Source organism: Zychaea mexicana (genome assembly GCF_025766255.1).
Source record: "Zychaea mexicana strain RSA 1403 chromosome Unknown BDB00scaffold_9, whole genome shotgun sequence".
In the NCBI taxonomy this organism is placed as follows: Eukaryota; Fungi; Mucoromycota; class Mucoromycetes; order Mucorales; family Lichtheimiaceae; genus Zychaea; species Zychaea mexicana.
The window spans coordinates 427,084-450,636 of NW_026516672.1; the positions used below are offsets into that span (position 1 = coordinate 427,084).

The window sequence follows — 23,553 nt, forward strand, 5'->3', positions numbered from 1 at the left end:
GCTAAATATTGTGTAGTTCATTCCACATACTAACGGACCATCAACTACTGCACAACCTACCCTGATAACCTTTTCCCCCCTTAATCTCTACATAACGACTCTCCTGTGAATTAAAGGTCCTTTTTTCCCAGCGCGTTTTTCTTCCCAGCTTCCCAAAGAAGGTTATATATTAAGTGGTGCTACAATAAACCGTTGTCACTACTATTGCATATCATTCGCGCCACATAATCAATAAGTAATCATTTTGTTATTGTGCCTGCATGCATATACGTATATCAGAAAGAAAAAAGCCTATTCTATCGCATAGCCATTGTCTTATCTAATGTCGGTTGAAGCAGCCTAACGCATGCGGATTTTTACAAGAAAATACGAAAGCAAGAAAAACCAACCCTGAAGCCTGAAGAGGGGTCCCTGATAACTTCCACTTTTGCTGCACTAGTAAGGGATGGCGCTGATAATTTGGCTTTTTTAAAAAAGCAAAAGTAGCTTTTGGCAGTAGTAAGCTATAGTAACAACGCGACGCTTAATCGGATTGAGGAATTTGAGCAACTTAAACCGTATATAATGTGGTCTTTGAGGCGTACACATACGCACCCCTTCGCCTCAAGCTTATTTTAGCAAAGAAGGAGAATGATGTAGATCGATAGCCAGTAGAATTGCTAGAAAAGCGGCATGTTTCTTGCTGAACTTGCGGCGACGACTTTGTCGTCTTTGTATGTGCTGCATATTCAACAAAGCTGACAAGAAAAGCGCGAGTACCTAGTACTATCCTTATGGAATTATTCTCCTCCCCCTTTCTCCTCCCCTCTTCCCGCGTCATTCGCTTCGCCATTGCGGACTTAAGCAGAAAGGGCAATAGGGAGAGTTCCGTGCATAAATCTGTTCAACCACACATCTTGAACCCTTTCTATTTAAACAGCTCTTTTTTGGGGCTGACGGGAACATATAATTAATCTATCAATCCCACTACCAAACAAATAATAAAAATGCACATTACTTTGTTTGAGTTTATCACTTCTATATTTTTCCTTTCATCAATTCCAGTTTCGATTACAGCTGCATATCAGTACGACTATGACTGGGTATCTCGCCATCTTGGAGCCCGATCGCCATATAACCAGGAAGCTGGGGGTAGCAGTGACTCTATCTTGAACGAATACGACATTGAACAAATCCAAATCGTCTTTCGGCATGGTACACGACAACCCAACGAGGGCGACAAAGAAGACATGGTTCGATTGGCCCAGGTGTTGTCAACTAGTAATAACGATACTGTTTCTTGGGCTAGCAAGTTCAATCCCGGTGACTATCCAGATGACCAATTCGACCAACTCACAAAGAACGGTGAACGAGAGTTATATGAGATGGGTGCTCGTATGGGCAAGAAATATGCCGGCTTGCGGTCACAGCTCGTTGAGGATGACAAAGGATTAGCCCACCTGAAAAACATTGCCAGCGACCATTCACGTACCGTGCTCTCAGGCACACAGTTTACCAAAGGATTTTTCGAGGGCAGCGGCGTTGATAACGTTCCCATGACAAAGATCAGTGCTGAACAAGATACAACGATATACTCGATTACTAATTGTCCCGAACACGGCGAGGAGGTTGGCAAGACCCCAAAGAAGGAAATGCATAAATACCTCGACAAGGCCTATCCATCCAGTGCAGAGCGTATAAATGCGGATTTGGGAGTACAGATATCGGCCCGTGATGTATATTATATTTCGCTTTCATGCGCCTATGAAGCATCCATCTACCACCGCGTCGATACTTTCTGCTCGCTCCTTACGAAAAAAGACTTTGCCATTTCTGAATATGCGTTTGACATCAAATACTCACACAAGTACTCATACCCGTTTCCGATCAATTCGTTGTTGGCCTGCGATTTGGTCAAGGAAATTGCCGCCGATTTGGACAGTGGTTTCCAAGGGAACCAAGACGCACCACTTCTTTCGCTCAAGCATGGTCATTCCATGACAGTGTTGTCATTGGCAGACCGTCTTGGTATCCACAAGGATGATTTCCTTTTGAAGGCCGACGCTTCTCAAGACCAGATCGATAGCCGCTTGTTTCGAACGTCGGAGGATGACATGTATGGTGCTAATATCATGTTCCAGTTATTGAGCAAGAAAGGAACCAAAGACAAATTTGTCCGTATTCTCCTCTCTGAAGTGCCAACAGTCTTGCCTGGTTGCGATTCTGAAGTTTGCCCTTACGAGACCTTCAGGAACGTTGTCGAGCCGCTGCTTCAGTGTAATCGCGAACAAGCCTGCAATGGTGGCGCCCAAAGATAACTACTTGGGAAGTTTATCGTCAGCTCAGACATTATAGCCATACTGCAACTATAACCACACCCTGGAATTTTCCTAAAATTATTCAAATAGTATTTTCTCTTCCCCTTATTGTTAGTTGTGATATTTTCTGTGTTAATAAAACCTAAGTTCAAGTTAATAGGCTCAAATTTAATATGGGCCCATTTCCCCACTCGCTAGACTGTTTTGGGTACAGCTAATTATGGATCACGGTGCATATTTATACTGTGTACAGTCAACCCTCGCATTTTTCTTTCGCACTCCACGTGTGCAAAAATTTGGTAAATTCGCAAGTATATGGATAATTTACTGAATAGTCGTCTTGCATTAAATTTTACCTAAAAGCGCCAAGTATGAATATGCACACAATATGTCATTGCAGCAAGCTTATTGCAGTCAAGTCAGCGAACGAAGACCAAGCTTTGGTATGCTCTTATCAGCTAGCAGCGAATGGCGAGAAACAACTCTTCGCTCTTTTCTTCTGGACGCCTCGCATTTGTTATAACTCATTATGTATTGTCGTATGTAATACATAATGATAGCTGGACAATCATAAAAATAACTGTAGTCAGCTAAGCTTTAGTCTAGCAGCACTCAAAAGGAGCGAGTATATTAGAGAGAGCCAAAAGATCAAGGGAACACATCTAACGTCAGATGAAATATGTCACTTGCTCCAAAAGTACTAGGATTTTGACCTATCTAAACAGCTCAGGCTGTTTTGACTAGTGTTGCCGGCTTGATATTATATTCTTCATAGAGATAAGCCTTTCATCAAGCCTTGAATTAATACTTAGTAGTAAGTTATTTGCATCAATAGCATTGTCTACATGTTAATAAAAAACGCCGTGGAAAAGAAATGTCGACTTTTGATTTCTATTCCTATTTTTTTCTGTTTTGATCTGTTTATTAGATCCCCAGCACAACACTAATGTTGAGAGCTCTGAGATGGAAAAATACAAGGAAAGAACATGAGATAAATGAAGAGAGTGATCCCTTTTGGGATAATATTCACGGTCAAGGAGATTAAATGGCAAACGAGGCTGCTATTATTACTGCAGCTACTACTAAAGCAGTTACAGCTGCAAAAGGCGATGTCGATGAGTAAGATGGTGAGCCGCAATCACACATAAGCAAGGACTACCATCGTTGTAATTGAAATTGATACGGAAGAATAGACAAAACAGTAAGCAGTCGTTAGAGCTTTCAGAAGGAACGCTTTGACAGTGAAATCCGTCGATATAGAAAAGCTGAGGTCTTCGATGAACAAAGCTACTATCCATAGTCTGAGAAAATGTGGTATATGACAGAGGACAATGAGATTTCTAGGGGGAAATCAGCCGGAAAATGAATCCTGAACATCTCATCAGTGAAACGGAAGAAAGGGAAAAAGGTGAAGGATATGCAGAATGCTTTTGCTATAGATACTTCTTTTCGTAATCAGGACTTTAAATCTTGTCTACTCGCTATCGGCGAATGATAACGATGCGATCATCCAATATATTCAGCATTGTTGATGAAATTAATGATAATACTGATGGGTACTAAAAGCTTGTTCATTGAGAAGCGCTCAATAGATCGATCGTGCTGTAAATTATGATGCAATAATTGGTGCAAGTCTCTGAATGCATTTAATTTTTGGAGCATATAAATAATACTTAAAACATAAATTTTCATAATATATAGCATGTAAAAGATAATTGGGATGATTTTCCGGATGTCACGATAATTTTTATTGTTGAAGCAAAGCAGAGCGATAAACCAGTTGATCTAGTCATTGCCAACACCTCCCCTTTCTTCTTAGTTTGGTTACTCCTTGTCTATTGCTTACTAGAGCGTTGAAGTTTTCGGGCAACAAGGGATATTAAGAGGGCAAAACTTAGTATCATGAGAAACGACTAAAAATATTAAGATGGAAAAAATGCAATGTCATGAGGGGCAAGAATAAGCCAACGGGACTTGATCAAAACAAGTGGAAGGGTGACTACGTGCACCGAATCGTATAATCTTTGTTCGAGTCCAATTTCCGAAGCGATGTTCTTCTTTCGTCTAACTGTGACGCAAGATAAGAACATGTACTATAGTTAATGGTGATAGAATCAGTAAATTTTGGAAGTTTAAACGAAGTTCCTTTAAAAAGCAAATGAAAGTTTCACATGAAAGTGAAAGCACGAGAGAAGCCTATCTCAACACCCTCAAGCCAGACTTTGTTGTGTTTGTTTCTGCTCGTTGGGATAGCATTATTGGTAAAATCAAACCTCCTTCGAACAGTACCTCGACGAACAAGGGCGAAACGGATTTGGTTAAATTGGGTCGCATGATGAAAGACGTTTTTAACAAGGGAGTTATTCAAGTGCTCGAACCCGGATGCTGGTAGTGTACTTGTCGTGGGCAAGCATCTGCACACATTGGCCCGAACCTCAAATTCAGTGGTGTATATAAGCTGGTTCAATCGTCAAAGTTGAATCTTTTCCAAAAAAAATCTCATAATACAAGCCCCATAAAGGAACTAGAAGAAGATACCTGAAGTGAAAACAATGCTATAGTTGACGGTCCCAAATATTCTTGTTAAGGCTTGAAGACAACATAACTCTTGTTCAAAACTTAATGTTACAAGGTAATGTTATGTTATATTGATTAACATTTGACTAGTATTGCAGTACGTGGCATGTCTATTATGATGGGTTGTGGCAATCATAGAGTATTTGCTGCGCCTGCAATTATTCGCATGTTGTTCAAAAATAAGGGTGTGTTACGATCTATAGATAGGTAGAAAACAAAGCTATACGGTGATTGCTATTGAACTGGACCTATAATTTTATAAGGGTACATGTGCTTGAATAAAGTCGACCTAGATGCGATATATGATTATCCATCGACCCAAGCATTTTGTGCTAATGCAGAACGGATTATGCAACATTATGCAGAGGAGTAGAAGCAGATTGTTTTCTCTTGCGGTACATAAAATCAAAGAGTAGCTTTTAGAAACATCATAAAAGACGTGGTTGAGACAAAACTCAGGTTCCTTTAGTTGTATACTGAGACTCCTTTCTCCGCTGTCAAGTTTGACTATAGTCAACCGGTATCCAGGTTTGCCTCGTGCTAAGCAATAATTTTGAGAAGCTGCTTATTGTTTAGAAGCTCCACTGGTGGTCACTCATCAACCACATCTCCATATAACGGTTCCCCATGGCAACGAGCCTATCTTTTCTTTTTACCAATGTGATCATGCCTACGGTCAGTTAGCGGGATCTTCTCGTAGCATGAGTTTAGCAAACGACGCGTTACATCCTACTCCATTCTCGAGCCGCGTGTGTAATACAGCAATGAATGAAGAAGAAGGGGGGAAGTACGGGAGAAATGTAAGACACAATCATGCGACAAATCACGGTTTTCAGATCATAGTAAATACCATACATATCAGAATTAGAGACGTCTAGTAGTGTTCATGGTATACGTTTAATATCCAAAATTGGTCAGGATATAACCATTGTTCCATAAAAGTAGTATCTTCCAATAGAAGGCTGAGGCCTTTTTCCCGGCTTCCCCGGGTGGCTCGTCGGCCGTGTCGGATGTTGTACATACATGCTTGATTGTAGTACAAGATGTTATAAATAGCAACTTTCAGGTGAACGTTGTTAGCTTCGCTGTGGCTAAAACGGCATTTTTAGCTTTTCTTCTCTTTCTCTCTTTCTTCTTGCAATCAACAACATAACTCAACATGGCTGACGACGATTACGATTATCTTTTCAAGATTGTTATTATTGGTGATAGTGGAACTGGAAAATCATGTTTGTTATCGCGCTTCACAGTAAGTTGTCGCCCCTTCCCTTTTTTATTTCTTCTTGTTGCCTTTTTTGATGAATGTCGGTCCAGTAACGGCCGTTCCGACAACAAAGACCACCGAGATCTCTAACGCAAGAGTTTAATGACAGAGCGACGAGTTTAGTTTGGAATCTAAGAGTACTATTGGTAAGTGTTGTTGGTATTGTTGTTGAAGCGAGCGAAAAGAAAGGTTGTATGCAAAGAAAGCATGAGAATGTGTTCCTTTTGGTGGTTGCCCAGATAGTGATAACTCTTTCTTTGCGTTTTCAGGCGTCGAGTTTGCTACAAAGTCGATGGATATTGTAAGGCGACTCAATGCTCTTTTGTATTTCATGAACCCATAACGTAAGGCTGTTTTCCGTCACTAAACCTCAAAGCAATGTTCTTTTTCTCTCCTAGGGTGACCATAAAATCAAGGCACAAATCTGGGACACCAGTGGTCAAGAGCGTTATCGAGCTATCACGGGAGCGTAAGTTTTCGTTTAGTACATCATAAGCACCCGATTCCACTACAGAAAGAAGGAGAATGTTAAAAAGGACTTTGATACCAAAAAACAGGTACTATCGCGGTGCTGTCGGTGCATTGCTTGTTTATGGTAATTGGAGGATTCTGGAGAAAAAAGTATATGTTTGATGTGTGTTACCAAAGGGAAAAAAACACTGGTCTAAAAAAGCTGATGTTTACCCTCTCGCGGTCTCTGTCTCTGTCGCTGTGTAGATATTACAAGACAGTCGTCTTTTGAAAACGTGGATCATTGGTTAAAGGAGCTGCGCGAACATGCAGACAACAACATCACGTTGATGCTTGTTGGTAACAAGTCGGATTTGGCTGAATCGGGGAGACAAGTCAGCGTCGATGCAGCCAAAGAGTACGCTTCCGACTCGGAAATGCTGTTTTTTGAAACAAGTGCCTTGGATTCAAGCAATGTTGACGTCGCCTTTCGAACTGTGTTTGAGCGGGTCTACGAAGTTGTACCAAAGGCGGTCGCACAAGACGCGGAAGGCGCTGCCGGACCAGGACAGAACACAATCAAGCTGAAGCCGCCTATGTCAGCCGCAGAGGATGCACACAGCGAAAAGTCGCAGGGTGGTGGCTGTTGTTAAATTTGTTGTAATATTGAGTGTATGGGTCTATATTATTCATCCAGTTTGTTTGTGTATATACTACTTCTATTTTTCTTTCCTTCTTTATCCCCTTCAACATTGCATTGAATTGCGACGATGATAGTAGTGGTGGATAAGAAAAGGCATCATTTATCACTTTTTCTCATTCTCCTTTTGTATACCGAGATACTTACTAGATTTCTATTAATCTACTTTATAAAATCATACGATCTTCCTTTCCCTATCTGTTATACTTGGAATAGTTATGGGGTTATTGGTACACTGTATATTGATGGGCAAAGAGCCCCGGAGCCACGGAAGACTTAAGGTTAATCCAACAATGAATGACTGTAGCACGTTGTACAATAATACAGTTCATTTTGTGCACTTCAAGGCAGCGGCATTTCCTGCATACTAATCCGACAAACGATGCTTGACGTAGCATCACGAAACATACTCTTCTTCTCTTTCGTTCATATATCTACAGTTCTTTTGCCTATAGTTATGAATGAAACGGTGTATATGCTTTTAATACAGGGGTAACAGAACATCAGCGGCCATGTGGATGTCATTTGGCACGTTAGCTGATTGTACACATAGACGCACCCGACGCCTTGGAATAGCTTACCAATATGAGTCATTTTATCCTGTATACTTTTAAAACAATGACCTTAACAATGCTGCAAGTTGAGCACCAAGTATCTGATACAACATCTGATATCAACTTGTACAATTATAAGATATGATTAGAATTATGAATCTATACTTTTTCTGTCAAATTTATAATTTATGATTTAGAACGCTGTCTAATAATTGCTAAGCGATTGATACCGCGATGAAGCGAATTGTTCAAAGCATACTATGCTGTTGATCCTCCTATTAGTAAGCCATTTCATTTTCGAGGACGACCGCTGGTGTGTCATTTTCAATATGTAGTATATAGGAATCGTTGTGAAATAATGCTTCTTAATCCCAAAGTCGATCCACGTGCGCAACAATGTTTCAAAAATGGCCCCGGATCGTTAACGTGTGAAAACCATAGTGTTTAAAAATGGAACATTCATGTGGAGAGAAAGCAAAAGAGACCAAAAAACCAAAGGAGACAGCAAACGACGACAACAGGAAAGAAATAGAGAGGATATAAATGATGTACGGCCAACATACAACAGCTACGGTGCTTCTTCTTAATGCTGATCCATAAAATCTTCCGCATTTGCTTGCTGAATCTCTCGGAGCAAGGCGTCGTCAGGATTCAGACTTCGGAACAATTGATAGTCGAACCGTCCAGCAGCCATCAGGCGTTCAGACATTTTGTCAATACCGATCACGGCCAAGACTGTCTGGATATAGGCGTCGATAAGATCGTCGACTCCGATGCCGAGTTGGTTGAAATCGCGGCGATCCATGAGAATCAAACGTGAGGTATCAGTGGTCCATGAGCCATCCGGAAGTTTGATCGACAAGTTGGTGCCGAGCATTTCCCACGTGTTATCTAGTGGATAGAAGCAAAGTTTGTTGTGTTAGTCCCTTCACCTTTCTCTAATCGTCTTTTAAGAACAAACAAAGAAAAAGACATGTGAAAGTATCAATGCTAAATGTTATTACCATGCGGATCCAGCTTGGTTGTCAATGGTCGTCGTGCCTTGCGACCATAGATACAAATCGGTCGAAACCCCTGTTCGCTACCTGGTATATGCAAGTAATTTAAAGTCAAATGATGACAGTAAACACATATATGAGTAAGGATGGGTTGAAAAGAAACAGAGAAAAAAAATTACCTGCCACCATCATGCGCAGGTCACTAACAAAGGTGTCGCAATTCTTCTTGTTTGGGATCTATTGGCATGTATAAAAAACGACTGGCAGTTAGCAGCTGATTCAAAAAACCATTCGGCAATGATTACAACACTATGCCAAAGGACAATAACGTACTGTGCCAACATGATAGAACTTGCCGGCTCTTGTTACGCTAGACCAAGAAGCGTTTCCTACTAAGGATTGGACGATAAACTTTTATAGGTAATAGTTAGCACCCATAAAAAGTTTAGTGTATATATTCCAATTTAGAAAACAAACCTTGTCATAATGATGATCCTCGCTCAAAAAATGTTTGAGTTCATCATCGTTGGTGATGGTATATACGCCTTGGCCTGCATTGCTGTAGGGAACCTTGAGGACAGCGTGGTTGCCCATAGCGCGGATATACAGCGGGATCTCACCACGGGTCACATTGTTGATTGTTTCAGGCGTGCGTACGGACAGGCCAGTATCAACCAGCTCCGAGTTGTAAAAGTCGTATGCTCTTGAAGCCATCATTTTGTTGCGTCCGCCAGCAAGGCAGGAGATGATTTGGTTCATGACAATCGTCTTGCTCTTGAGCGGAAATCGATTCCAAGGCTTTTGTGTCAGATAGCGGAAGCATGCGCGGATGGGATGCCAGACTAAAGATTTGAAGTGAAGGGGTTAGCAAGAAAAAGAGCATGGAAATGTTGTTGGCTAATACTACTACTAGTAAAAAGGCAATTTCCCACTTGCCATTTTTTTCGTCTCGCACGTGCAGCACGCCGTCTTGCCATTTGACGTTTGGTGCCGGATCATGATCGTACCATTCTACCAACCAGACATGTTCCTTTGCCACATCTGCCAGGACCGCTGCGTATCCACTCGATTCCATCTCGTTCTTGTCGTAAATGACGGCCAAGTCGCCAAGTTTCGGATCGGCCTTGGAGAGCTGTTCTCTAAAGGCAGAATCAATCACCATGCGGTACCCGCCATGTTCGTTGTGCTCGTCTGTTTCAGACAGGATAGGCATGGACTTTTGCCCACTGGGGCACGAGTTGGTCTCGATAACAATCATTTGTCGTTTTCCAGAGGCCGTTGTGACATTGAACAGATCGGATCCTTATTTCAATGACGAATGAGGCATTTTTCCTTTTAGTTCTCTCTCTTCTTAATCTTTTCTTTTATCACCGAAAACTAGCGGGGTGTTTACCTGCCCATTGGAAATACTTGGGTCGGTAGCTAAGGATCTCACGCAGTGTGTCTGCTTGGACGCGTGGATTCAAATGTGTATAGCGTGCAATGATGCGCTCATTACCCAAGGTTAAGAACGACTGGACCAATGGATGGATCTGTGCGTTTAGAACCCGGGGGTAATAGTGCTGCTCCGACTCAAACTCGCCCATCCCCACCCACCGTGCCTTGGTTTTCCGCTCTTGTTCATCTGCTGGGGCAGGAGGAGGAGTTCTTGGGGGCGATATGCCTTGTGCGGGTGGCTGTGATGGTGCTGGTGGAGGCGGTGTACCAGTTTGTGTAGCCGTTGTTTTTGGAGAAAAAACCTCGGATTTTTCTGGTGGAGGGGAACTGCTTAGAGGATTGTTGAGGAAGTCGTTCATTGTTTGCCTAGGAGTACAGTGTATAAATATAGTAGCTGTTACTATGTAAAAGAGGTGGCAGTGAGAAAGAAAGAAGAGAAGCAGTGATAGCAGCAAGCAAGCAAGTGAGGATGCAAAGAAGCGTCCTTTTATATATGTGATGTGTCCCATAAATATGGGAGCACGATTGGCTGACATTAACCCTGTCTTGCATGGACGAACACTATTAAGCAGACATGCCTGGCCCAGCTGGCCTGCGATTGGATCAGCCCAGACACGTTGTTGCCGACTATGGATGGAAAAAAGGGTTCAATAATGTCGTTGCATCACTTATTGTCGCTGTAGTTGTTGTCACAATAGCAAAAAATTATTAGCCGGCCCGCACGCACACAGTGCACACCCAATCCACCCACAGCGCTTTGTCCATCTATGGCCGAACGTGTGACAAACAGAACTTTGTTGAAAACAGCCTTTTTTTACTCTTCTCCACTTGCTCCTTTTTTCTTTCTTTCTTTCTTTTCCCTTCCTCTGTTCTTCTTTTTCACTTCTTCGCTCACTCCTCCACTCTTCCTCTCACTTGCTCCCACTCTCGCTCACTCTCTTGCATTTGCTCTATTTTGAATGTCCCAGCTAACTCGCCTGCCAGAGAACGTGTTGGTACGGATAAGCAACTACCTTCGATTAGACGACCTGGTCACGCTTCGGAGCGCCGACGCGAGGCTGGAAGAGTTCCTGCACGGACATCCGGAGGTGTGGACTAACAGTCACCTCTTGTTTCCGGCAGACGACTCGACGATTACGGACGAGTTTGTGCAGCGCACAGTCCCCAAGATTCCTCGCAGCTATGCCCTGCGAGAGATGCGACTCGTCAACCTGCCGCTTACGTGGGCGGGGCTGCTGTGGATCTTTGATCACTTTGCACACTCGGTCGATCGGATCTATCTGGCGGCTCCGGAAGCAACGCTCGCCGACCTCGCACGCCACCTGTCGATTTTTGCGGGGAATCTGGCACTCCTTCAGGACGAGAACAAGATTCCCATTACGTTCCGCCAGTACGCTATCAACCACGCCGAGTACGAAGATACCCTCGCCCAGACAGATTACATGGGCCGGAGCACCTTAAGGGGCTTGCGTCGGCATCTAGAAACGCTGAGATTAGATGATCCGCCCTTTGAACGCCTCGCTGAACTCTATGTCGAGAGCACGGACCATTCGCAGCAGCAGCAACAGCCGCCACCACCAACAGCAGCATCGTCATTTGACACCCACGAGAACAACCCTGTTCATCAAATTTACTTTGTCGCAGCCTTCCTTGCCGGCGGCCATGAGCTGCTGCGTCCCGGCAATAAGCGGGCACGTGAAGAAGATCAACATCATCACCACCATCACGGTAGCCCTAGCGACGCATCTTCGTCGTCATCGTCGTTGCTAAGAAACAGCAAAATCCGTCGTCAGGACAACAGCAGCAGCAGCAACAGCACAGCTACTAACAACAGGGGTAGTAGCAGTGGCAGCAGCCATCCTGTAACGAATCGCTCATTACCACCACCACCACCGCCGCCGCCAACAACTACAACAGCAACATCTTCATCATCACCATCAGCGTCATCATCATCCATGCATCATACCCCACCTCAGCCTCGACTTGGATGTATTTAAAAAAAAGAGACCACTTTATCTCATTTGTATACCACCTCTCTTTCTTTGTTTCTTCTTTTTTCAATTGAGCATCACTATTCACTGGTGGTGCTGGATAAATAACGTGCGTGTATATATACTCCACCAAGTAGCACTTTTATACTCTATATGGTGATGTCGATGATGATCTTGTTTTGATTATGCGCTTTGGAGGAGTATTTTATGCGTGTCTGGTGTAGAAGTGCATGCACCCTGCTCGCGAGTCCTGGTATCCGTGTGCTTTTGTTGTTGTTCTGTACAAGCCAATGAGCGCCTTCCCCCCCCTTCATTTCAGATTGATTGTTTCCGGGTGTGTCCGGCTCGGAACGGAAAGAGAGAGTGGGAGAGAACGAGGGGAGGGAACTCCTCCATCACCGTTTAACAAATACAGGTTCTGTGTAGCCGTTCCAATACGTGTGGTTTGACATGGACAGTCAGGTCTGGGTGCATCATCATCCTCTCTTTCTTTCCTTTCCTCAACTCCCCCTCCCCCCACAGTCTACCCCCCAAATGCGTAATAGCACCACATCCCTTCTTTTTTACCTATTTCAAAACGAGCTAGTGCAAAGCAAAAGAGTCTACATACACACAGAGTTTAGCCTGGATCAAGCCAAAAGATAATAATGGAACGGCATCACAGAAGAAGGGGTGTGCTGCATTATATCATGATGACTGCTTATAGCTGAGCACTAGGAAGACGCTAAAATAGTAGCATCGCGCCGCCAGAGCACCATAGATCCATAGATAGAATGTTCAAAGAAGCAGAACACGGGTGCCGCAGTATTTTATTTGGGAGGCGGGAGGCCGCCCGCGGAGTGGGTGGGGGGGGGGTGCTTGGGCTGTTAAGTATAAGATAGACAGGGCTCTTTTGTTGGGCCTGAACGGTCTGGGCGAAAAACAGACTCCCTTGTTATATTATAGCTGGTGGGATCCTGCTTACGATAAACACAGTGAAAGACTGCTGCTGCAAAGCAAATATGCATTTCGCTGCTGTATACAATCCCTCTCTTGATTTGGTATATCCTATATACGATTTCGTTCTCGAGTATAGGTTGCAGTAACAGATATCAACATCAACAAAACAAAAAAAAAACAACAACTTTGGATGTCGTGGAACCCGCATGGATGGTTAGAGCATTCGACAGTTTTCATCACCATGATCAATCATCACTTGGCAGTAGTACTACGTAGTAGGGCATGGTATTCAAAGACGAAAATGTCATAAGCTACAGACGAAGTTAGGAGTGGTGGAATGGGAGATGATCAGCTCCAGAAAAACAAAACAGAGCGACTGTTGGGGGAGGGGGTGGTGATGAAGATGATGCTTCAAATGATTGTGCAGGCATTTGTCGGCAACAACGGAATGGGTCCAGACTGTCGGGTTGTGGCTGCTGTTGTTAAGGACAGTCTGTGTGCCTTGTTTTGGTGAGGGGGTGGGGGGGGGAGTGAAGCGAGAGGAAGAGGGAGGAGGAAGGATTGGGATCGATAAAGTTGGTATGTGATCCCCCGTGACAAGTGTGGACCACGACAAACGATTGACAAGCTCTCTCTCTTGTTCTTCTGCAGATCGCTCCAGAAGATATAAGAAACGTGTACAGCTATAGCTTGCATCCCCCTCCCACCCACAAGAGAAAGCGCCTATCTCTCTGGTATCTCACCAAGTACCTCCTCTGTGTATGAATCGCCCCCCCCCAAGAAAGGGCGCACCCTCTTCTGCTGCTGCTGCCCCTGATTGTATAGGGCTAGGGACGGTGATTCGTGCTGTATTAATGATGCGTGTCTGTGTCTCTACCCACCACACGCACATGTACTGCTATGTGTATTTACACATTAAGACGTGTGTTCCAGATGGCAGTTGAAAGAAATTGCCCTTCAGATATATAAATCCTCGCAAAAAAAGGGACCTCCTTTCTCTGTTCTTTACTACCCATCACCTTTTTTTTTCTCACTTTCTGTTCTCACCATGCCGCCGATTGCGCCGGTGAATTTAAGCGGTGGCCAATGGTATGTTATTCAATCATGGACGCGTTTCCCTCCCTCTTCTACTGTTATCACATACCACATAGCTCATAGCAATACCCTGCCATCTGATTCTTTGTAGTAGATTGTGTGGCAAGTACGGACATCCACCAAGAAACTGCCCGCTGCTCAAGTAGAAGGAAGATGGTTGAACCCTCGCCGCACGTCTGTCTCTGAGATACATCTTGGAGTCAACAAAGAGCGATTCTACTACGCACAAGGCAACAAAAGAACAATTATTTTGAATTAACATCTTACTACGACACAACACAAACAACAAGCTCCAACAACAGCACTTCAAAAAGAAAAAGCAATGATGATCATCACACTCTCCTTGTATACGAGATTGACGACGTAGACCGTCATCAATCCTCACCATCTTCTCTATACATACTACTCTCTCTCTCTCTTTCTCTACATATTGTCTGTTCATTTCATTTTTCACCTGCTACTACTACTACTACTACTAGCACCGACAAACAGCACTCTCCGTCGAGAACAGCTCTCTCTCATCACACACTATTTTGCAACAACAAAACACATTACCCTAAAAGCTTAGTCAACAGGCTGTGTGGCATTAATCGTACCTATGCATGTGCAAGCACCCAATTCTTCTATTTCTTCCTTTACAACAACTCTATTTTTTTTTGTATGGCCCTTCTCCTACCCTTAGCTCTTGCTCTCTCTCTCTCTCTCTTACACTTTGTCAGGCTGACAATTGGACATAAATCAATACCCCTCCCCTTTCATTTATATCATCTTTCTCTCTCTCTCTGTGTAATACTCTCTTCTACTGTATATGATGTATACCAAAAACAAAAAGCCATATCACAACGGCGTAAACAAGGTTCAGATGCAACAATATTTTAGTGAATAATGTACAATTTACTCGAGTTTTATTCTCTATATTCACGATAATGGTATGGTGGTTGGGGGCCACTATATGTGTTCTGTGTGCGGTTATTTTAGTTCTGACACGTTGCAGACATGAAATTTGGTAGTACTGCGCGGCCTTTTGAATTATTCCCCATCAGTGTGCCCTTTTTTTTCTTTTAAACATAGTTTCCCTCATCTGCTCAACTCATTCACCATGCAGATGCTAACAAAGGTAAAGCTATCAAGTGCATACTTTTCAAATATATCAACTTGGAAAAATAATATGTCAACAATGGCTGAATTATTACTTTTTTTAGTTTGAAAGCAAAAGTAATAGATGCAAAGGTCTCGCGTTTCACCCTAAGCGACCATGGATCTTGGCCTCCTTGCATAATGGGTGTATTCAGCTCTGGGATTATCGTATGGGAACTTTACTTGAACGGTTTGACGAACACGATGGTATAACTCGACCTTCCTCTACTTGTTATATAACCAGGTTTTTTTTTGAAATGGCCCAGAGAAGAGGACAGCATTTACCAATAAAACACTTGTCATTCTCTCTTTCTCTCCAATCCATCTAGGTCCCGTACGCGGCATCGCGTTCCACCCGACACAACCACTGTTCGTTTCTGGTGGCGACGACTACAAAATCAAAGTCTGGAACTACAAAACGCGTCGTTGCTTGTTTACATTGAACGGCCACTTGGACTATGTACGAACCGTCGCCTTCCATCCTGAACACCCGTGGGTTATCTCGGCATCAGACGACCAAACGATCCGTATTTGGAACTGGCAATCGAGAAGCTGTATCGCCATCCTCACCGGCCATAATCATTATGTCATGTGTGCGCAGTTTCATCCCAAGAACGACCTGGTTGTATCGGCATCGATGGATCAAACGGTCCGCGTGTGGGATATTTCGGGACTGCGCAAAAAGAATCAGGCGCCCACGCCAATGAGTTTCGAGGATTCGCTAAATCGTCAGAGTCAGGCTGACTTGTTTGGATCGACGGATGTGATGGTGAAATATGTGCTCGAAGGACATGATCATGGTGTGAACTGGGCCTCGTTCCATCCCACGCTGCCTCTTATTGTGTCGGCTGGTGATGATCGTCAAGTGAAGCTTTGGCGTATGAGTGGTAGGTTGATTGTGTATTTCTAAATATATTTACTGCTGTTGCTTATAATTGATGGTATACCTTCTTCTAATTTTTTAATTAGAAACGAAGGCTTGGGAAGTGGATAGCTGCCGCGGCCATTACAACAATGTCTCCAGTGCCATCTTTCATCCACGTCAGGAACTCATTTTGTCCGATGGTGAAGACAAATCGATTCGCGTATGGGACATGACAAAACGCACCTCACTGGCAACTTTCAGAAGAGATCACGACCGTTTCTGGGTTCTCATTGCACATCCTGAACTCAACTTATTTGCAGCAGGTTAAGTCTCCCGAAAGAAAAAAATATAATAAGAATACTGATTTTGTAAAGGGAAATTTCTCATCATAAATGCGAATGTCTTTATCTACCCATCAGGTCACGACAGCGGCTTAATTGTATTCAAACTCGAACGTGAGCGTCCGGCTTATCAAGTGCATCAGAACCAAGTGTTTTATGTCAAGGATAAGATCATCCATATCCATGATCTGAGCAGTGGCGCCGACCAAGAAGTCCTCAGCGTTCGCAAGCTGGATTCCCCATATGTCGCTCCGCGTACTTTGTCTTATAACCCTGCAGAACGCGCTGTTCTTGTTACCTCGGTAAATACTTTAAGACCAGTACCCGCTACTCCAAAGTACAAAAAAGCCATACGTATAGCAGCAGTAGCAATCAGATTATTAAACACTTAACGTATTAGCCCCACGATGGCGGTGTCTACGAACTATACCATTTACCCAAAAACATCTCGGGCAGCCTAAAGGAGCCCTCAGACGAATCCAAACGCGGTGAGGGCCAAGCTGCCTTGTTTATTGCGCGCAACCGCTTTGCGGTATTCGACAAGGCTGGGCAGCAGGTCCAGATCCGAGATCTATCCAACAACCCTACCAAGTCATTCAAGACGCCAGGCCAAGTCAATGACATTTTTTATGCAGGCACTGGCGGGCTCTTAATGTCGACACCGACGTCGGTGATTCTGTATGATATCCAACAGCGACGCGTTTCGGCTGAGCTGCCGGCAACATCCGTCAAATATGTTATCTGGAATGCCGATATGTCCATGGTTGCTTTGCTCAGCAAGCATTGTAAGTTTGATTACAGTCGAACCGACATTTTTGTTTTTTTGCGGATTATTAAAGTGCACATCGTTTGTTGCAGCAATTACAATTGCCACCAAGAATTTGAAGCAAGTCTGCCAAGTACACGAGACGATCCGTATCAAGAGCGGCACATGGGATGACAGCGGAGTGTTCATTTACTGCACATTGAACCATATCAAATATGCTCTTCCACAGGGGTAAGATACATTCTTTGTTCCGGTGGGGGTGGGAGAGCAAGAAAGATCAGCGTGAAGAAAAAGGGCCTAGAACTCATAAACATACATGTACAGTGATAGTGGCATCATCCGGACGCTCGAGCAGCCGGTCTATTTGACACGTGTCAAGGGCAAGACGCTCTATGCACTGGACCGTGAGGCTAAGCCGCGCACCATCAAGATTGATCCAACCGAATATCGCTTCAAACTGGCACTCGTTAAAAGACAGTACGAAGAAGTGTTGCATATCATCCGTAATTCCAACCTGGTCGGTCAATCCATCATTGCTTACCTGCAAAAGAAAGGCTACCCCGAGGTCAGTAAGCTTGGCATGTTGTGTTGATTGCATGGTGTTGCATACAATTCTTCTCTATGTGTAGAAACTCATATAAAGCACTTACTTTTGGGATTTCTAGATTGCATTGCATTTCGTACGCGATCCTCGCACGCGGTTTGAGCTCGCCTTGGAGTGTGGCAATCTTGATATTGCAGTAGAAACTGCAAAGACGATAGATCAGCCCGATTGCTGGGGCAAACTAGGCTCGGAAGCACTGCGACAGGGCAATTTTAAGGTAAAATCATGACTGCCATGTAGGAAACAAAGACAAAGACAAGAAGTTTCTCATAAACGAAAACAAAACAAACAAAAAAAAAAGATTGTGGAAATGGCGTATCAGCGGACCAAGAGCTATGATCGGCTTTCGTTCATGTACCTCGTGACAGGCAACGAAAACAATCTTAAACAAATGCTCAAGATTGCCGAGCTTCGTAGCGAGCCCATCTCCAGCTTCCAGAATGCGCTGTATCTCGGGGATGTTGAAGAGCGCGTCCGGTTACTCGAGCAAGTCGGTCAAGGTAATGCGGGGCCCACCCGTTGATCCGTTCTATAATTGGGATAAACTTGTCTAAATGTGTATGTGCGTGTGTGCATTATTTGTTGTGTAGGCCCGTTGGCGTACTTGACAGCCAAATCACATGGTTTAACAGAAAAGGCAGAGGCCATTTTGGCACAGTCTGGCAAGGACGAAAGCCAAGTCCAGCTTCCTAGTGCTGCCTGTGAATTGCCTGCTATTCCCAAGCCAGTGGTGCAACTGGAAGATCCCAACTGGCCGCTGTTGACTGTATCCAAAAGCTTCTTTGAAGGCGCGTTTGCTGCTGCTGCCGACACGCCATCTGCAGCAGCAACTGGAGTACCCAGTTTCACATACGATGAAAATGTCGACGAAGGAGCGGGGGATTGGGGCGTGGATGACGATGATGACTTGGGTATTCCCGGCTTATCCAGCAAGACACCTGCCGAGGATGATTTGTTTGGCACACCCGAACCAGGACAGGTTGGAGGCGTAGAAGACCAAGATGACGAAGAGGGTGGAGGCTGGGATCTGGATGACGATATCAAGGCTGATCTTGACGCCGAGATCAGCCAAGCTGCTGCACAGGCTACGGCTGAATTTGTGGCACCTACGGCCGGCACTAACGAAGCCGCCATCTGGAGCCAGAACTCGCCGCTGGCTGCCGATCACATTGCTGCCGGCTCCTTTGAAAGTGCCATGCAAGCCCTCAACCGTCAGATCGGCATTGTCAACTTTGAACCGCTCAAACAACACTTTCTCTCCATCTATCAGGCCTCGCGCATCAGCGTATCGTCTGTGGCTTCTAACCCTAACCTCTTTGCGCCTATCCGCCGCAATCCCGAAGAATCCAACATTCGGTCCAGTTGCCCCGTGGTCGTGTACAGCTTTGAGAATCTAAAGTCAAATCAGCTGCAGCAAGGATATCGTCTTTTTACAAGTGGCAAGCTCGTAGCTGCTGGTGCACAGTTCAAGCAGCTGCTCCACTCTGTTCCGTTCACGGTCGTGGCCAACAGCGAAGAAGCAAGCACGGTCAATGAACTCATTGATGTATGCCGAGAATATATTGTTGGTCTCCAGCTCGAGCAGGAACGTCGTGCTGTCACGGGCGGTGCTGGCAAGCGCACGTTGGAGCTGGCGGCATACTTTACGCACTGTCAATTAGACGTTCGACATTCACAGCTGGCGCTTCGCCAGGCTACCAAGCAAGCATTCAAGCTCAAGAACTTTAACACAGCATCTCAATTCGCACGTCGACTGTTGGAATTAGCACCACCCAAGCCAGTAGCAGATGAGGTCAGTTACTACTAATAATAACGACTCTTTTGGAAAAATCGAGACTAACTGGGAAATTTCTCAGGCACGGCAAATCCAAGCAGTGTGCGAGCGCAACCTCAAAGACGAGATCGAGCTCAACTATGATCAATACAATCCGTTTGTTGTGTGCGGTATCTCGCTGGAGCCTATCTATCGGGGATCACCCACGGCGACATGTCCCTATTGCCGCTCATCATTCAAGCCCGAACACGAAGGAAAGCTGTGCACGATCTGTGAGCTGTCGCAGATCGGCGCCAAGGCATCCGGTCTACGCATCATGATCTAAAAGAAAAACATATAAAAAAGCACCCAAAAAACAAAAAGAAGCAGATTTTTATTTTCTTGATAACACAACAAAAAGGCCATTTTAGTTAGAGGAGTCATTGGAAGGAGGGGCAGGAGGGGCAAGGGGTGATGACGAGACAAGCGCGCCCAACAAGAGCGGGTCTCGAAATGGAACTTCCACCGATTTCTTCATGATTCCAAACGAGTGCTTTTTCGTAACTTTATTCGGGTCTAACGGTCGCGATATTTAAGCAAGTCCGGCCGCCCCCTTTCCAACTCTTTTTTTCCCTCTTCTTCTTCTTCTTCATATATAAGAATCATCATGTCTGAAGGCAAAGCTGGTAGGTTTGCGCGAGACGGGGCGAGAGCGTGCCGTAGAACCATCATCATGAGCCTGCTACGTCTTTGTTTGTACTAAACCATACATATTCTCTCTCTCTATCTCTGCAAATAGTTGGTATTGACTTGGGTACTACGTAAGTTGTTTGTCCCTTTTTCTCCACCTCCACCGCAGCCATGAACGCTGTAGCTACCATGATGAGTGTAAACTAAATTTCTGTTGCTATTAATCCTCATAGCTACTCGTGTGTTGGCGTCTGGCAAAACGACCGTGTCGAAATTATTGCCAACGACCAGGTAAATAAAAGATGGTGATTGGTGGCGAAGGAAAAGAAGAGAGAGAGAGAGAGAGAGAGAGAGAGAGCGCGCGCGCGCGTTCGCTGGTGAAGGCAGCAGCATGAAAATGTGGTTGTGCTGACTCATAATTCCCCAATACAAAAGGGTAACCGCACTACTCCCTCGTACGTCGGTTTCACCGACTCTGAGCGTTTGATCGGTGATGCCGCCAAGAACCAGGTCGCCATGAACCCCTTCAACACCGTCTTTGACGCCAAGCGTCTGATCGGCCGTCGTTTCGCCGAGTCTGAGGTCCAGTCTGACATGAAGCACTGGCCCTTCAAGATCATCGACAAGGCTGGCTTGCCCGTCATCCAGGTCGAGTACAAGGGCGAGACCAAGCAGTTCACCCCCGAAGAAATCTCCTCCATGGTCCTTATCAAGATGAAGGAGGTTGCCGAGGGCTACTTGGGCACCACCGTCAAGAACGCTGTCATCACTGTCCCTGCTTACTTCAACGACAGTAAGTTTTTTCTTTTTGTTTTTCCTCGTCACAATTTTTTTTTCCTTTCCCGAAAATTCTGGCTCACACATACACTCCCACTTTTGAAAAATTTTTAAAGGCCAGCGTCAAGCTACCAAGGACTCCGGTGCCATTGCTGGCTTGAACGTCCAGCGTATCATCAACGAGCCCACTGCTGCTGCCATTGCCTATGGTTTGGACAAGAAGGTCGAAGGCGAGGTAAATGTCACTTTGGCGGGAGGGATTTACAGAAAGACCTGGGCTGAACTGACTCTCTCTATTGTAGCGCAACGTCCTTATCTTCGATTTGGGTGGTGGTACCTTCGATGTCTCCCTTTTGACCATCGAAGACGGTATCTTTGAAGTCAAGGCCACTGCTGGTGACACTCACTTGGGTGGTGAAGATTTCGACAACCGTCTTGTCAACCATTTCATGCAAGAGTTCAAGCGCAAGTTCAAGAAGGACATCTCTGGCAACGCCCGTGCCGTCCGTCGTCTCCGCACTGCCTGTGAGCGTGCTAAGCGCACCCTCTCTTCGTCTGCCCAGACCTCGATCGAAATCGACTCGTTGTTCGAGGGTGTTGACTTCTACACCTCGCTCACCCGTGCTCGTTTCGAGGAATTGAACCAGGACTTGTTCCGTTCCACCATGGACCCCGTCGAAAAGGTCTTGCGCGACTCCAAGATCGACAAGGGCTCCGTCCACGACATCGTCTTGGTCGGTGGTTCCACCCGTATCCCCAAGGTCCAGAAGCTCGTCTCTGACTTCTTCAACGGCAAGGAGCCCAACAAATCCATCAACCCTGATGAAGCCGTTGCCTACGGTGCTGCCGTCCAGGCCGCTATCTTGTCCGGTGACACCTCCGAGAAGACCCAAGACTTGCTCTTGCTCGATGTCGCTCCCCTCTCCTTGGGTATTGAAACCGCTGGTGGTGTCATGACCGCCTTGATCAAGCGTAACACCACTGTCCCCACCAAGAAGTCCGAGATCTTCTCCACCTACGCTGACAACCAGCCCGGTGTCTTGATCCAGGTCTTCGAAGGTGAACGTGCTCGCACCAAGGACAACAACTTGCTCGGCAAGTTCGAACTCACTGGTATCCCCCCCGCCCCCCGTGGTGTTCCCCAGATCGAGGTCACCTTCGATGTCGATGCCAACGGTATCTTGAACGTCTCCGCCTTGGACAAGACCACTGGCAAGTCCAACAAGATCACCATCACCAACGACAAGGGCCGTCTCTCCAAGGAAGACATTGAGCGCATGGTTGCTGACGCCGAGAAGTACAAGGCTGAGGATGAGGCTGCTGCTTCCCGTATCCAGGCCAAGAACGGCTTGGAATCCTATGCTTTCAACTTGCGCAACACCCTCTCCGAGGAGAAGGTTGCCGGTGCCCTTGAGGAGGCCGACAAGACCAAGTTGAACGCTGCCATCGATGAAGCCATCAAGTGGCTCGACGAGTCCCAGGAAGCTTCCAAGGAAGAATACGAGGGCAAGCAGAAGGAGCTTGAAGAAGTTGGTAAGTTGTAGTTGTAAAGACGGCGGGGTTGGTGCAGAGTAACCGTCATTTTGCGTTTTACTAACTTTTCGTCTTCATCAACAGCCAACCCCATCATGCAGAAGTTGTACGCTCAGGCTGGTGGTGAGGGCGGTATGCCCGGTGCTGGTGCTGCCCCTGGTGCCGCCCCTGGTGGTTTCCCTGGTGCCGGTGCCGCTCCTGGTGGCGCATCCAACGACAACGACGGTCCCTCCATCGAGGAAGTCGACTAAATCTCCTAGATTCTGCTTGCTTATTTACTTTCCTATTTGCTCAACACCAACAACAACTATAACAACAACAACCATGAAATTCATTAAATATTCCATTTCGAATTTGTATCAAATTACTCAAGTCAATAGAAAGATAATAAAAAGTAAAGCATACTCATTTGTACATAGCAAAAAAATATTCAGAGTGCTTGTACAATCTCTTCCTTTTCACTGGGTTGTCGTGGAGATACGGTGGTGGTGCAACTGAGGAAGCGTGTGGTATACGATCGTAAAGGACTTATACAAGAGTCCAGGATGAACAATGGGCATTGCTGCACTTTGTTGCTTTTACGAAATCCGTCTTCGACTATTTTTTCTACTCCTATTGTTTACTTATTTAGCAGATCAACAGTAACAACTTGTAGAGTGTGCGTTTATCCATCTTGACAAGTGCCGTATGTCCCATATGCGTTAGGGTACACCTGGTGTGCTTTTTGGGTGCCAGTCAATAAATGCTCTTAGCACAGTTCTTTATATTACATCAAATACTTTTTA

The 23,553-nt window shown here is 45.1% G+C and overlaps 6 protein-coding genes across 6 annotated transcripts; 5 read left to right on the forward strand and 1 right to left on the reverse strand.

Moving 5' to 3' along the window:
- Positions 1–986: 986 nt before the first annotated feature.
- BDB00DRAFT_756777 (histidine phosphatase superfamily) lies at positions 987–2,297 on the forward strand (the record flags this gene model as incomplete). The annotated part of the gene is made up of 1 exon (XM_053118934.1): positions 987–2,297. One exon carries the CDS (start codon positions 987–989, stop codon positions 2,295–2,297), a length of 1,311 nt encoding a protein of 436 aa, XP_052983737.1.
- A 3,674-nt stretch (positions 2,298–5,971) lies between these two features.
- Positions 5,972–7,501, forward strand: BDB00DRAFT_804575 (GTP-binding protein). Its single transcript, XM_053122128.1, has 6 exons — positions 5,972–6,123; positions 6,248–6,284; positions 6,408–6,439; positions 6,537–6,607; positions 6,696–6,733; positions 6,856–7,501. Exons 1-6 carry the CDS (start codon positions 6,034–6,036, stop codon positions 7,239–7,241), a joined length of 654 nt encoding a protein of 217 aa, XP_052983738.1. The 5' UTR covers positions 5,972–6,033; the 3' UTR covers positions 7,242–7,501.
- A 924-nt stretch (positions 7,502–8,425) lies between these two features.
- On the reverse strand, positions 8,426–10,636 carry BDB00DRAFT_881679 (uncharacterized protein; the record flags this gene model as incomplete). The annotated part of the gene is made up of 7 exons (XM_053128096.1): positions 8,426–8,733; positions 8,847–8,927; positions 9,020–9,077; positions 9,174–9,251; positions 9,318–9,682; positions 9,777–10,142; positions 10,234–10,636. The coding sequence occupies 7 exons, from the start codon at positions 10,634–10,636 to the stop codon at positions 8,426–8,428; spliced, it is 1,659 nt and encodes a 552-aa protein (XP_052983739.1).
- Positions 10,637–11,302: 666 nt separating this feature from the next.
- Positions 11,303–11,836, forward strand: BDB00DRAFT_745574 (uncharacterized protein; the record flags this gene model as incomplete). Its single annotated transcript, XM_053118532.1, has 1 exon — positions 11,303–11,836. A coding segment is annotated over one exon (534 nt), but the record flags the coding sequence as incomplete, so codon positions are not given.
- Positions 11,837–15,401: 3,565 nt separating this feature from the next.
- On the forward strand, positions 15,402–20,114 carry BDB00DRAFT_881680 (coatomer protein alpha subunit; the record flags this gene model as incomplete). Its single annotated transcript, XM_053128097.1, has 12 exons — positions 15,402–15,419; positions 15,505–15,646; positions 15,769–16,326; positions 16,409–16,627; positions 16,724–16,947; positions 17,046–17,430; positions 17,504–17,642; positions 17,736–17,976; positions 18,077–18,232; positions 18,317–18,515; positions 18,606–19,807; positions 19,872–20,114. The coding sequence occupies 12 exons, from the start codon at positions 15,402–15,404 to the stop codon at positions 20,112–20,114; spliced, it is 3,726 nt and encodes a 1,241-aa protein (XP_052983741.1).
- A 321-nt stretch (positions 20,115–20,435) lies between these two features.
- On the forward strand, positions 20,436–23,019 carry BDB00DRAFT_784808 (70 kDa heat shock protein 3; the record flags this gene model as incomplete). Its single annotated transcript, XM_053120491.1, has 7 exons — positions 20,436–20,454; positions 20,568–20,589; positions 20,692–20,749; positions 20,894–21,251; positions 21,352–21,470; positions 21,538–22,768; positions 22,853–23,019. 7 exons carry the CDS (start codon positions 20,436–20,438, stop codon positions 23,017–23,019), a joined length of 1,974 nt encoding a protein of 657 aa, XP_052983742.1.
- Positions 23,020–23,553: the final 534 nt, after the last annotated feature.

Coding starts and splice junctions, on each gene's coding strand:
- BDB00DRAFT_804575 (XM_053122128.1), top strand. CDS start 6,034: ATGGCTGACGACGATTACGATTATCTTTTCAAGATTGTTATTATTGGT. Junction 6,124..6,247: donor GTTTGTTATCGCGCTTCACA/GTAAGTTGTCGC, acceptor GTTTAATGACAG/AGCGACGAGTTTAGTTTGGA. Junction 6,734..6,855: donor CGGTGCATTGCTTGTTTATG/GTAATTGGAGGA, acceptor GTCGCTGTGTAG/ATATTACAAGACAGTCGTCT.